The 15,415-nt window shown below is 36.6% G+C and overlaps 1 protein-coding gene across 1 annotated transcript in view; it reads left to right on the forward strand.

Annotated features, from left to right (window-relative positions):
- Window positions 1–15,415, forward strand: part of CSRNP3 (cysteine and serine rich nuclear protein 3) — a 212,944-nt gene that overhangs the window by 34,219 nt on the left and 163,310 nt on the right. Inside the window, exon 3 of the mRNA XM_086718798.1 lies at window positions 14,260–14,348. Coding sequence (XP_086574924.1) covers window positions 14,336–14,348 — 13 coding nt within the window. The 5' untranslated portion in view covers window positions 14,260–14,335. The remainder of the gene's footprint in view (window positions 1–14,259; window positions 14,349–15,415) is intronic.

Consider the following 15,415-nt stretch of genomic DNA (forward strand, 5'->3'; position numbering starts at 1 on the left):
AGGCTGCCTCAACAACTGAAAGTTGAACGCACAATTTCTGTAAAGTTCTTCCTCTTTTATTCCTGTCTGTGGATATTGCTTTTCTTTTTTTTTTTTTTTTTTTTTTTTTTTTTGGTTTGATTTCTATTTTCTGCAGTACACTGAAAGTACACCGACGAGCATAGACTGCAGTTTAGCTGTGTTCCCAGGACCATCTGTAAGAATTTATGCGTTTCTTGGGAATCTGATCAATTCTAGCAGCAATTCCCTATATTCTCTCCAGATTAAGAAGACCTGCAATCAATTTTATATTTAAAAGTTATTTTCTGCTAGAAAAAATTGGGGGCCCCGTATCCAAAATCCATTGTATGCCTCAGAATTGATTTCCCGAATGATTCTCTTTAATGTAAACACACATGCATTTTTATGTGAAGTCATAATTATCATTTCACAGAATTTAATTCCTTCCTTCCTTCTTCCTTCCTTTCCTTCCTTCCTTCTTCCTCTTTTTCTCTTTTTTTCTTTCTTCATAGTATTTCACAGCATAAGTTTACCCCGTATATTCATGAATTCTCTTGCCAATTGTTTTTTTAAGTTATTCTCACTTTTTTATATTAAAATTTATATTGCCCTAAATATTCGTGTACATAGTACATATTCAATTTTATACATTGTTCTATCAATTATTGTTAAATTATTTTTAATGATATTTCCTGATTTCAAGATAATCCACGAGTAATTTAATTGAAATACAATCTTATTTTGAGCTCTTTCCCTCTCTCTCTTTCTTACCCCCACTTCTTTCCCTCCCACTCTCCCTCTTTCTTTTTTTTCTTTTCTTTTTGTTTTGCTTGGTTTTTCTCTTTTCTTCCTCTGTGTTCTTCATTATATCTCTTGCTCCTATACGTAATTCTTGTTGACCTGTTTATATCCTTTCATTTTTTTCAATATCAAATAATCATAGATAAACACACTCTCATAGAAGTTTCTTTTGTCAAAGATGGATCATATTATATTCATTTTTCTTCATCTTGATTTTTTCATTGAGCAATACCTTGTGGAAATTCCCCAACGTAATTGTCATAGCTCTATTTTATCCTTTTTAATGATTGCAAAATATTTCAAGTTATGGAAACATCACATTTTCATCAAAATTCCCCCTATGAGTGTCCATTTGTTTCAACTCAGTTTCTATGCTACTATGAGCAAGGCTGCAATACCTTTTCATTAAAAAAAAAAAAAAAAAAAGCCTTATGTACTGGTACTTTACTTTTTTTAATGTTAATTTATTTTGGAGAGAGAGAGCATGTGTATGGGGGGTAGGGGCAGAAAGAGAGAGTGAGAGAGAGACGGTCAGGGGATCTGAAGTGGGCTCTGAGCTGACAGGAGAGAGCCCAATGCGGGGCTTGAACCCATGAACAATGAGATCATGACCTGAGGTGAAATTCAACTGACTGAGCCACCCAGCCACCCCTGGTGTTTTACTTTTTTGGGGATAGATCCCTAATAGTAGGAATATCTGATGTAATAGATATTAGCATACTGGCATATTGCTTTTTCAAGAAAGGCAGCAAAACTCATACTCTACCAGCTTTGGATATGATTATACTTTTCCCCAGAAGTCCTGAGCAATAGGGGTTAATTTATTTATTCAAAAAGATAGAGTCCTTGCTTTAATGATGTTTATTTGTATTATTAGTCAAGAAAACTAATAAGTGAAGAATATGATGACACAAGTGTATGGTGAAGAAAAATAAGGCAAGTTTGGGGTATAGAAGTAGGAGTGGCTATTTTAAATAAGATGGTCATAAAAAGTTTCTCTAAGGAGATGCTATTTTGATAGAGGTTTAATGAAGTGACGAAGTGGGCCATGTAATATCTGGAGTGGGAGGAGGCTTCTAGAAGGAACAAAGAGCAAACGTAAAATGTCAGCAAAGAGCTTGACACTTGTGTGGATGGGTAATGAAGAGAAGGCAGAGACCAGGTTATTGTCAGGTGTTGGAAATGGGAGATGTGGACTTGGTGAGAAGTGGTCAGATTCAGGATAAATCTTAAAGGTAGAACTGATGGGAGAACTGATGTTTAGCTGTGAGGTTTAAGAAAAAGAGATAAACATGAATAATTCCTAGGCTTTTAAACTAAGCTTTGTATTTTGGAATAATTTTATATTTATGGAAAAGTTGTAATAATAGCACAGAATTAGTTCCCATAAACCCTTTGGTCAGCTTCCCCCAGTGTTAGCATCTTACATAACTGTGGTATTACTAAATACAGTTCACACATAAGGTGGGATTGGTGATCGAGCTCTACTTCCCGAAGGGGAGAAGTATCTACATATCTTTTCTGGAATATTTGTAAGAAAGATTTGTTTCTTCTACCCTAGTTACTTACTGATGCAGTCATTTGTTTGTATCTGTGTAGACTGATATTCATTTTATTCTTTGGGTTATAGTCTAATACTGTAATTAATTTTTTTTGCTTAAATTATTCCATTGAGAGTTCTTTCAAGTTGATTCTAATGTCCTATGCCTATCTTTTTCTTTCCCCTCCTTGCTTTCCATCACTATGAAATGCTTCAGGTTCATTTTGTGTTTACCCTGCCCTGATCCTAGAGTCAGCCATTTCTTTCTTTCTTTTTTTTTTTTTAATGTTAGGCTCCTTTTTAAAAGATGTTTGTTTGTTTTGAGAGAGAGAGAGAGAGAGAGAGAGAGAGAGAAAGAGTGCTAGCAGGGGAGGAGCAGAGAGAGACAAAGAGAATCCCAAGCTGGCTCCACACTGTCAGCGCAGAGCTGGACACAGGGCTCAGTGTCACGAACCAAGAGATCATGACCTGAGACAAAACCAAGAGTTGGATGCTTAACTGACTGAGCCACCCAGGTGCCCCTAGAATCAGCCATTTCTTAAGGAGCTATGGTTTTCATATGAGTTATTGGGCAAACACTGATGCCATTTACTGGAACAGGAAAGACTAGAGTAGGAGGAGGAAGCCTGGAGTCTGTTTTCTTTCTTCTTCTCCGTCTCTTTCTCCCTCCCTCTGTCCCTCCCTTTCTTCCTCCTTTCTTTTTTCCTTCCTTCCTTCCTTGCTTCCTTCCTTCCTTCCTTTCTTTCATTTTATTATTATTACTATTATACTAACATGTTAACTTTCAAAAGCGTATTAGCCATTCAAGTGGAGCTGTGGAATAGACAGTAGATATAAGAATGTACAGCCCAGAGAAGAGGGCTGTTTTTGTAAGAAAGACTCAGCGAAGAAGTCTCAGACCTTAGTCTACTAAAGGATTTAAATCTCAGAAAGAATGGAAGAAATTAAGCAAGGAGGTTAAGAAAGGGCACCAAGTTGGGGTACCTGGGTGGCTCAGTTGGTTAAGCATCTAACTTTGGCTCAGGTCATGATCTTGCAGTTTGTGGGTTCGAGCCCCATATTGGATTGTCTGATATCAGCACAGAGCCTGTTTTGGATCCTCTCTCTACCTCTCTCTCTCAAAAATAGAAAAACATTTAAAAAAAGAAGAACGGACAGCAAATGAGGTAGAAGACAAGCCTACTTCGTGTATGGTATCCTAGAAGCCAAGTAAAAAAAAAAAGGGAAAGTGATTATTTAAGTCAAACTCTTTTGAGAGAAAATTTACCATTTTGTTTGGCAATATCCAAGTTCACTGCTGACCTTGATAAGTACTATTTCAGTGGAGTTATAAAAACAAAGCCTAATTTGGAGGAGTTCAATATAGAATAGCATCTGAGGAATGGAGAATACCCTCTCTGGAGAAGGTGCTATAAAATGGAGTTGAGGGGCGCCTGTGTGGCTCAGTCAGTTAAGCAGCCGACTCTTGCTCTCAGCCCAGGTCATGATCTCTTGGCTCTGAGTTCAAGCCCCATGTCAGGCTCTGCATGGATCATGGAGCCTGCTTAGGAGTCTATCTCTTCCTCTCTCTGTCCCTCTCCTGCTTGTGCATGTGTGCGCACACACTTCCTCAAAATAAATGAACTTTAAAAAAATTATAAATAAATAAATAATTAATTAATTGATTAAAAAATGGAGTTGAGAGGGCTGCCTGGGTTGCTCAGTTGAGTATCCAAATCTTTTTTTTTTTTTTAATTAAAAAGTTTTTTAATGCTTATTTATTTTTGAGAGAAAGAGAGAGACAGAGCATGAGCAAAGGAGGGGCAGAGAGAGATGCATGAGTGTCCAACTCTTGATTTCAGTTCAGGTTATGATCCCACGGTTGTGGGATTGAGACCCGTGTCCAGCTCCACACTAAGCATGGAGCTTGCTTGAGATTCTCTCTCTCTCTCTCTCTCTCTCTCTCTCTCTTTCTTTCTCCCCCTCTCCCCTGCTCTTGCTCTCCCTCTCTCTCTCTCAAATTAAAAAAAGAAAAACAAGTTTTTTAAGTTTAGAAATGGAGTTGAGAAATAAGGTGATGAGATAGAGAACTGATGTAAAGGGATTTTTTAATTAAATTTTTAATTTTAATTCCAGTATAGTTAACATACACTGCTATATCAGTTTCAGATGTACAATATAGTGATTCAACAACGCTATACATTATTCAGTACTTATCATAATAAATGTACTCTTTAATCATCATCACCTATTTCACCCATCTCCCCAACCACTTCTCCTCTGGTAACCATCTGTTCTATACAATTAAGAGTCTATTGGGGTGCCAGGGTGGCTTAGTTGGTTGAGTGTCCAACTCTTGATCTCAGCTCCGGCCTTGATCTCAGGGTCATGAGTTCAAAGCCTGCTTTGAGCTCTGTGCTGGGTGTGAAGCCTACTTAAGAAAAAAAAAAAAAAAAAAAAAAAAAACGAGAGAGAGAGAGGGAGTCTATTTCTTGGTTTCTCTCTCTCTCTCTTTTCTTTTGCTCATTTGTTTTGTTTCATAAATTCCACATCTGAGTGAGACATATGGTATTTGTCTTTTTCTGACTGACTTACTTCACTTGGCATAATACTCTCTAACTCCATCCATGTTGCTGCATATGGCAAGATTTCATTCCTTCCTATGGTTGAATAATATTCTGTTGTGTATATATACCACATCTTCTTTATCCATTCATCTATTGATGGACACTTGGGCTGCTTCATTAATTTGGCTATTGTAAGTAATGCTGTTATAAACACAGGGGTGCATGTATCCTTTCAAACTACTGTTTTTGTATTTTGAGAGGTAAATACCCTGCAGTGGGATTACTGGATTGTAGAGTAGTTCTCTTTTTAACTTTTTGAGGAAACTCCATATTATTTTTCACAGTGGCTATACCACTTTTCATTCCTACCACTTCATGAGGGTTTCTTTTTCTCCACATCCTCACCAACACATGTTGTTTCTTGTGTTTTTGACTGTAGCCATTCTGATAGGCATGAGATGATATCTAATTGTGGTTTTCATTTGCATTTCCCTGATGATGAATGATATTGAACATCTTTCCCTGTGTCTGTTGGCCATCTGTATGTCTTCTTTGAAGAAATGTCTGTTCATGTCTTCTACTCATTTTTACGTGGGTTGTTTTGGGGGAGGGTGGGTATTGAGTTGTATCCATTTTTTATATACTTTGGGTATTAACCCTTTTTTGAATATGTCATTTGCAAGTATCTTCTCCCATTTGGTAGGTTGCCTTTTAGTTTTCTTGATTGCTTCCTTTGATGTGCAGAGCATTTTATTTTGATGTACTCCCAATAGTTTATTTTTGCTTTTATTTCCCTTGCCTTGTATCTAGAAAAATGGTGCTATGGCTGATGTCAGAGAAAGTACTGCCTGTGCTCTATTCTAGGATTTTTATGGTTTCAGGTCTCACATTTATGTCTTTAATACACTTTGAGCTTATTTGTGTGTATAGTTTAAAAAAGTGGCCCAGTTTCCTTCTTTTGCATGTAGCTGTCCAGTTTTCCCAGCACCATTTGTTGAAGAGTCTGTCTTTTTTCCATTGTATATTCTCTCCTCCTTTGTTGAAGATTAAATGACCATATAATTGTGAGTTTATTTCTGGGTTTTGTATTCTGTTCCTTTGATCTATGTGTCTATTTTTTGTGCCAGTACCATACTGTTTTGATTACTACAGCTTTGTAATATAACTTGAAGTCTGGAATTGTGATGTCTCCAATTTTGTTTTCTTTTCCAAGATTGCTTTGGCTATTTTGGGTCCTTTGTGTTTCCATATAAATTTTAGGATTTTTTGTTCTAGTTCTGTGAAAACTGCTGTTGGTATTTTGATAGGGATTGCATTATATCTGTAGATTGCTTTGGGTAGTATAGACATTTTAACAATATTTGTTCTCCCAACCCATGAGCATGGAATGTCTTTCCATTTCTTTGTGTTGTCTTCAATTTCTTTCATCAGTGTTTTATTATTACTTTTTTTTAATGTTTATTTGTTTTTGAGAGAGAGAGAGAGAGAGAGACAGAGTGCGAGCAAGTGGGGGAAGGGTAGAGAGAGAGAGGGAGACACAGAATCTGAAGCAGGCTCCAGGCTCTGAACTCTGAGCTGTCAGCGCAGAGCCCAATGTGGGGCTCGAATTCATAAACTGTGAGATCATGACCTGAGCCAAAGTCAGAGGCTTAAGTGACTGAGCCACCCAGGAGCCCCTTTTCATCAGTGTTTTATAGTTTTCAGAGTATGGGCCTTTCTTTTCTTTGGTTATGTTTATTCCTAGGTATTTTATTTTTGATGCAACTGTAAATGAGATTTTTTTTAACATTTATTTTTTTTTTTAGAGGCAGAGAGAGACAGAACGTGAGAGGGGGAGCAGCAGAGAATTAGGGAGACACAGAATCCTGAAGCAGGCTCCAGGCTCTGAGCTGTCAGCACAGAGCTTGATGCGGGGCTCAAACCCATTACCCACAAGATCATGACCTGAGCCAAAGTGGGACACTTAATCAACTGAGCCACCCAGGCACCCTGAGATTGTTTCCTTATTTCTCTTCCTGCTGCTTCATTATTAGTAGATAGAAATGGAACAGATTTCTGTACATTGTTTTTTTATCCTACAACTTTATTTAATTCATTTATCAGTTCTAGTAGTTTTTTGGTAGAGTCTTTTGGGTTTCCTATATACAGTATCATGTCATTTGCAAATAGTGAAAGTTTTACTTCTTCCTTGCCAATTTGGATGCCTTCTTATTTCTTTTTGTTTTCTGATTGCTGTGGCTAGGACTTCCAGTACTGTGTTGAATAAAAGGGATTTTTAAGTTTGGAGACATTGCAACATATTTGCAGACAGATGGGGATAACTCAGTAAAATGGGGGGTGAGGAGGAATAGTGGTGCAGGAGCAAGAGGAAATAATTCAAGTAGCAAAGACCTAAAACTGAGTGAGAGGAAATGGAATCTAAGAGAAGGGATTTATCTTAGGTGGGAGAAAGAAGTTTCTCCATTATGACAGCATCGAAGACTGACTATATGGGTACAAATATCAAAGGTATACAAGATATGGATAAGAGAGGAAATTGAGGGGCACTTGCATGCCTCAGTCAGTTGAGCGTCTGACTTTGGCTCAGGTCCTAATCTCACGGTTCCTGAGTTCAAGCCCTGTGTCAGGCTTGCTGCTGTCAGCTCAGAGCCTGCTTTGGATCCTCTATTCCCCTCTCTCTCTGCCCCTTCCCCGTTTGTGTGTGTGTGCTCTTTCTCTCAAAAATAAATAAAAACGTTTTTTAAAAAAGAGGAAATTGAATCACTGTTCTTCCAATTTTCTCAGAAGCTGTTACCATAAACTGAGAGAGAGGAGATGGAAAGAAACGTTGGAGAGTTACAAAGAAGCAAAGGTGCTTTTGTTAGTGGTGTCATAGGGGTAAAGGGTGAATTAATAAGGGGAATGTGATAAAGAATGTCAGGTGTTACTGAGGACCACTTGAAGTCTGTGGTCATATATCAATAGATATGCCAGTGATTCAACATCCTACATTTTCTCTAGTCATGATTATCTGTTCAGCTACAAGGGTAGAGTCGTAGTAGGAAGAGAGCTGAATTTAACCAAGTGATTTTTTTTTCATGCTGATTTGTAGAAAGAGAGAAAAGTCTTGGAGGTGAGTACATATACCATACCTTGTTATAAAGGTTCTTTAAGGCTTCCCTGTGACCCACTGATCCTAAGTACCCTTGTGATCCTAGAGCCTGAAACACCTTTTTAATCCCTTTTACTCGCTCTAATCAAGTTTGTACTTTGTACCACTTTTTTGGTCAATCTCATTAATTTAAATTTTTTTTAGAATATTATATACCTCTTTAGGTTTTAAAATTTTTCCCTGAATTTTCACCTAGATTTTCTTGTAATTCTTGCAAATTTCCCACAATTATAGTTATGTCTTTTGCCATGTGTTAGAGATCTATCTGAGCAATTTTAGACAATTGTTTGTAAACCTTTGAGCACAGCTGATTGAGTGGAAGAATCCCATGGTGAATACCTGATACATAAATAGCCTCATTAGAACTGATTTAATTTGTTTTGATAACTCTTGTCCACTTTACTGAAATAGAATGAATAAGTGCTATCATCGTTCTTTTTTGGTCATGTGATACTACTTTATTACAGTTCAACACATGTTAGGAAAACATGGAAATTCATTCTTTGTTGTTTAGTAAGTGAGTAGATACTGCATATATTTTGATAACTGCACTTAAGTGTGTGTGAAGGTACAAAATTAGAGTGATATTGATACTTAAGAAATAAGCCTAAATAGAATCAATATGACTGTCAGTGTGTTTTTTTTTTTCTTTTAGAAAAATAGCATCAAACTTTACATGGTGGATTGGTCTTTCCTGCTAGATGCTTTTGCCCTACGTCCTTTGTTCCTGTCAGGGAGCTGTCCTTCAGAGAGAATGATGCTTTACTGGATGAGGGCGTATTAATTATGCAATACCATATTTTAAGATGCAGTTGCAAATGCAATTAAACTATTGCACTGAACTTATAAGTATTTTTATCACCTTAGAAACAGTGAACAGCAAATTCACATTTCTTTACTTGTGTTCACAAATGGACATTTCCTTTTGACATTCTGAAACTGAAATGAGCCAGGCTTCCAGACATGCAGAAATGACTGGCTTGGGAGTCTCAAATTCTGTGATTCTGAGAGGAACAACTTTATTCTCAAAAACTCAGCATCTGCAAAAGATTTTTTTAATATTTCAAGTTCTAATTTAAATTTTAGTCAGTGACATATAATGTAATATTAGTTTCAGGAGTAGAATTTAGTGATTCATCACTTACATATGACACTCAGTGCTCATCGCATGCAAGAGATACTAGGTTGTTTTTTTTTTTTTTTTTTTTTTTTTAGCACAGGAACAAGATAAGAGTGTCTTAAGTTATATTTCCTTATAGTTAATCAATGAATCACCCATTAAAAATAACACAAGCTGATCTTATAGCTCGGTCAAGGCTACCACTGCGATGTGACCTTCAGTAACCTCAGTGAAATCTAGCATGACTATTGACTAAAACATGTCAACAAGAGCTTTGTGCCTCTGACCTACCAATGATGCCCTTTAGAGAAAATGTTGGCAAACATGGGAGAGTGCCTTGACCCTTGCCACTCCAATTGGCCGCTAGGATTTGGAGGGTGGTTTGCAGTAATGTCCATAGGCAACCAGGAAGCCAAGGAACTTGAAACAAGGAGAGGTGATATTCATCATTCCCTCTAGCTCTGCAATACTGTAGGAATTTCTAAAAGTGAAAAACTGGGTTTCAGAGAATTTCTTTTTTTTTTCTTCTTAATTTAAATTCAAGTTAGGTAGCCTACAGTGTAGTCTTGGCTTCAAGAGTAGAATCCAGTGATTCATCTCACATATGACACTCAGTGCTCATCCTGAAAAGTGCCCTCCTTAATACCCATCACCCATTTAATGGATCCTCCACCCGCCTCCCCTCCAGCAACCCTCAGTTTGTTCTCTGTATTTAAGAGTCTGTTATGGTTTGCCTCCCTCTCTGTTTTTGTCTTGTTTTTCCTTCCCTTCCCCTATGTTCATCTGTTGAGTTTCTCAAATTGCACATATGCATGAAATCATATCATATCTGTCTTTCTCTGACTGACTGACTTTGCTTAGCACAATACCCTCTAGTTCCATCCACAGTGTTGGCAAGTGGTAAGATTTTATTATTTTTTATCACCGAGTAGTATTACACACACACACACACACACACACACGCACACGCACACACACATATATATGACGTCTCCTTTTTTTTTTAATATTTATTTATTTTTGAGACAGAGAGAGATAGAGCATGAACGGGGGAGGGTCAGAGAGAGGGAGACACAGAATCTGAAACAGGCTCCAGGCTCTGAGCTGTCAGCACAGACCCCGACGTGGGGCTCGAACTCACAGACTGTGAGATCATGACCTGAGCCGAAGTCAGACGCTCAACTGACTGAGCCACCCAGGCGCCCCTGACGTCTCCTTTTTTAAATATATTTTTATCTTTTTGATTTAAAAAGATTTTTTTAACATTTATTTATTATTGAGAGAGAGACACACACATACACACAGAGCATGAGTGGGGGAGGGGCAGAGAGAGGGGGAGACACAGAATCCGAAGCAGGCTCCAGGCTCTGAGCTATCAGCACAGAGCCCGATGCAGGGCTTGAACTCACAAACTGTGAGATCATGACCTGAGCCGAAGTCGGTCGCTCAATCAACTGAGCCACCCAGGTGCCCTTTTTTTTATATATTTTTAAATGTTTATTTATTTTTTAGAGAGAGAGAGACAGAGCGTGAGCAAGGTAGGGGCAGAGAGAGAGAGGGAGACACAGAATCTGAAGCAGGGTTCAGGCTCTGAGCTGTCAGCACAGAGCCCTACATGGGGCTCGAGCCTGACACAGGGCTCAAACACCAGCCATGAGATTATGACTTGAGCCTAAATCAGATGCGCAACTGATTGAGCCATCCAGCTGCCCCATATATACTACATCTTCTTAATCCATTCATCAGTTGATGGACATTTAGGTTCTTTCCATAATTTGGCTGTTGTTGATAGTGCTGCTATAAACATTAGGGTGCATGTGCCCCTTCAAATCAGCATTTTTGTATCCTTTGGATAAATTTCTAATACACAATTGCTGGGTCATAGGGTAATTTAATTTTTAATTTTTTGAGGAACCTACATACTGTTTTCCAGAGTGGCTGCAACAGTTTACATTCCCATCAACAGTGCAAAAGGGCTCCCCTTTCTCCACATCCTCATGAACATCTCTTGCTTCCTGAGTTGTTAATTTTAGCCATTCTGACAGGTTTGAGGTGGTATCTCATTGTGGTTTTGATTTGTATTTCTCAGGGCATTTCTTAATTGAACCTCAGATATTAGAAAACACCAGATATGAACCATAAATGTTAGGTGCACAATTCTAAATGATAACATAGATTTATGCCACTGTTATTTTTTATTGTAATTAAAATCATAAACTGGGGTTCTTCAGATGAATGCCACAAAGAATTGATGACGGCAAATAATGTTGCATTTCCAGTAGTATACATGTTCCTAGTCTTCCATAAATTTCACTCACCTTGAATATTTTTCTTAGTGTCTGGGATGGTTCTTTTTGTCCACAAATCAGTCCCAGGTATCACTTGTCATAGCTCAGGTCACCCATAGAACTGGGATCCCATTCAAGTACTGGTATAATAACAGGCTATGCTAGGAGTATCCAACTCAGGTCATGATTACTTCATAGACACAGAATTCCTGGAATCCTGGAAAATGGCAGTGCCCACAAATCTTGTGTAGACCAGCACTGATGTGCCCAGAGGGGCTTGCAGAGGAAGAATAAGAGCCCCTAGATCTTCCTGAGATATATTACCTAGATATTTTTTCTTTACAAAGTTGACTGGGTCTCAGAGTGAGTGCTATTGATCCACAGATCTTAGCACAACTCTTTAAATTCTCTCTCACATAAGTGCACACACATTTCCTTACACAGTCTCACACAGCCCATGTCCCCAGGTCAAATCTCCAGAAATAGGGTGCTAGGTTGAAATGGTTTCCAGCATCAACTACTGCACATTGTACCCAGAAGTAGCACACTGATCCTCAGGTGCCCAATCTTGGAACTTTGCTTTGAATATGACTTTCTCTTCTAGAATTATTCTTGCTTTGTGATGGACTCCTCCCAGGGCTTGACTGGTCTCAGTTAGGGTCAATCCTGTCCATCAAATATATGTTTATATACTTGATTTTCAAACAGGTCAGAGTTTGGGTTCCTTTTTTCCATTACCAAGGGTCCTTTGGCCTCTGTCTAAATTACAGGGTAATTATAGGTATGTAAATTTAGATACTTTTGTTTTTTTCAATAGACTACTTAAATGCCTATGAAAAGTCTTTTATTTATTTGGTTATAAAAGACAGTTATGTTTTCAATTTCAATTTTAACAATCAGTGGCCCCAAAATACTTAATCTCTTCCTACAAATTTAGCTGCATATCAAATATATAGCAATCAATTTTTGTATGTATAAAATAGGGAGACTGAACTAGAGAGCAATTTCCTTACTTTTTTTTTTATAACAACAAACACTTTTTATTTTTAGGATAAAATTTTAAACCATACCTTAATAGTTAAAAATGACATTTAAATAATATGAATTCATCTTCATTAACCAGAAAATTTGAGTTGAGATTATGAATGACATTTATAGACATAGTCAACTCAGCATCTATTTATTTTTAGTATTTTGTTTTAATTGCAAATAATTTTTAAAGTTTTAATTCGTTGGACAGATTATAAGCAGGTAGAGATCTGTTAGTATATTTGCTTGACCTGCAATCTTAGGATATGTATTTATCATTAACAGAGAAAACAGAAGAAGTTATATTCTGAAATATACCTCAAAATGAGTGCAACAGGTGATAGAAATAATTGTTTCAGTGGTCTTTAGTATGTCATCATTTGAGGGTATAATGTTCTCAACAGATACTTAAAATTATACTTAAAATTGAATTTTGAATCAATCTTTCCAAAATTTCTCAAATTCTTCTGCTAACCAAAGTGACTCAATAACTTCTAATGTGCTCTATAATTCTTCCTTTTTTTTTTGTAAATGTTTATTGTGAGAGAGACAGTGTGAGCAAATGAATGGGGGAGGGGCAGAGAGAGCAGGAGAGAGAATCCCAAGCAACCTCCTTGCTGACAGCTCAAGAGCCTGATGTGGAGCTCCATCTCATGAACTGTGAGATTGTGACCTGAGTTGAAATCAAGAGTCAGATGCTCAACTGACTGAGCCACCCAGGTGCCCCTCTAGTTAGCTCTGTAATTCTAACCATAGTTTGATAAAACTTATGAGTACCACAGATACTCTAGTCTGTTCTAAATCCATGTATCCATGCATTTCTGTATAAATATACATAATGTTTAAAGGTAGAAAGAGGCTTCCAGATGTACAATGTTCCTAAGGCATTTTTTTTTCCTTAAAGATTTTGATGTTTTAAGCTTGTATGAACAAAACAGCCTATGTTCTTTACTCAGGCTATTTCTTCATTCAAGTAACCCATTTACAGGTTTTCTATACTACGTATTATTATTGGTTATGGTCTGTGTTCACTTCTGGCTACTGTGGAAATAATACATTAACCACACTTCACAAATTTCTCTATCTCATCTCTAAGGAAAACTTTTATATTTGTATATGACAAATAAAAAAGAATGGAAATTTCATTAATTCCTTAGAGAAAGTGATTATATACATTTTAGTTTGAGAAAATTCAAGGATATAATTGTTGTGAGGATGTCATCACCTTTTAAAATTATTGCACTAATCATTTTAATTTATGGCACTGTAATTTTAAAAACAAGATTTTTCTTAAAAGCCTAAGTAAGGTATCTTAAAACCAGGACATATTAATGTTTGATATAATTTTATAATTAAATAGTTTCCTTTAAGCAAATCAAAAAACATAAATATTTATCCTGATTGTTATCAATGATTTAGCTATGACATTTTGGTTGTTTTTTCTGGATTTTTGTTTGTCTTTAAGATAATGAAACTCCTGGAGACTGGAAAGTTATTAAAATCTAGTGTAATGCTGATTAATAAGATGGAATTTCCTTAACTTCATTCCCATAGTAATATGTGTTCATTGATTAGAAATTTGCTAATTTCTTCTTCTAGGATGGATATTCTTTCTGCTAAATTATATACAGTCTGATCATTTAGTTCTGTATTTAATGCCTTGTTTATATTCCACGATTCCTATTGATTTTCCTGTGTCACATTATATTTATACCATGTAGTTAGCTTTGTTCTTTGAAAATATAACCTTATGTGACATATTGAGACATGTTTTCTTTTTTAAGGAAAAAATAAGGAGATATCAACTGACTGAAATGATGTTTTCAGAAGCATAGAGTCTTCAGGAAGATACTGGAGTTCATGAGATCTCAAGGTTAGCAGTTCCTACATTATTTTTTACATGCTTTTACAGATCTGAAATATAACTGTAACTGTTGCAAGTTGTTGCTAATGTGTAATTGGATAATAAGGACACATGTTTACTTAAAATACATATTTTAACAAGATCTCTTCAAAATTAAAAAAAAAATCATTTATACCAGAAGTATATTGTTTAGTTCAATTGGGGATGGTTAAAAGAAAATATTGTTTCAGTAGAAAATCATTGGTTATTAAAATTTGCTTCGCTTTTATAAAGGGTAGCACTATTAACATAAAAATATAGGCATCCTTATAAATTTTTTTAATGTTTATTATTGAGAGACAGAGAGAGACAGAGCATGAGCATGGGAGAGACAGAGAGATGGGGAGACACAGAATCCGAAGCAGGCTCCAGGCTCCGAGCTGTAAGCACAGAGCCAGACTCAGGGCTCGAACTCACAAACTGCGAGATCATTACCTGAGCGGAAGTCAGACGCTTAACCGACTGAGCCACCCACGTGCCCCTAGGCATCCTTATAAAATTTTATTTCTGATTTGATAAAGCATGCACACCTACTTTGCAAACTTTTCATTTATTTTGTATCTTTGGTTGCAACATGTATGCATATATACAAATAGTTTAGAAAGATAGCTAATCATCAATCCTGCTACAATTCTTTGAATCTCATTCCCTGACTTTCCCAAAGTACAGTGAAACATATTATCCTTTTGTTGGAAAATATGGGCTCAATAAAATGACAGTTCATATGAATGAGCAGAAAGATAGTTGAGGACTTTTTCTATGTTGTTTAGAGTCCTATGTCTGGAAAAGAAAAAAAAAACAGGTTATTATAATAATAAACTAATGTAAAAATCTTCATTTAGAAGTTTGAATTACAATGTAGGTTGAAATAGTTTATTCTCATGGGATAGCTTGAGAAAGTAGATGATTTCTGCCTTCTTTATTTGGTAAGACCCAATATCAAATATTCATAATTTAAAATGAAGAAGTATTGATGATCTTTTATTTTGATTTCCTTGGTCAGTCTTGTCTTCAACTTCTACATCTTTTCCTCACCC

Source organism: Puma concolor, chromosome C1, assembly GCF_028749965.1.
Source record: "Puma concolor isolate L17-30 chromosome C1, mPumCon1.1.hap2, whole genome shotgun sequence".
NCBI classification, from domain to species: domain Eukaryota; kingdom Metazoa; phylum Chordata; class Mammalia; order Carnivora; family Felidae; genus Puma; species Puma concolor.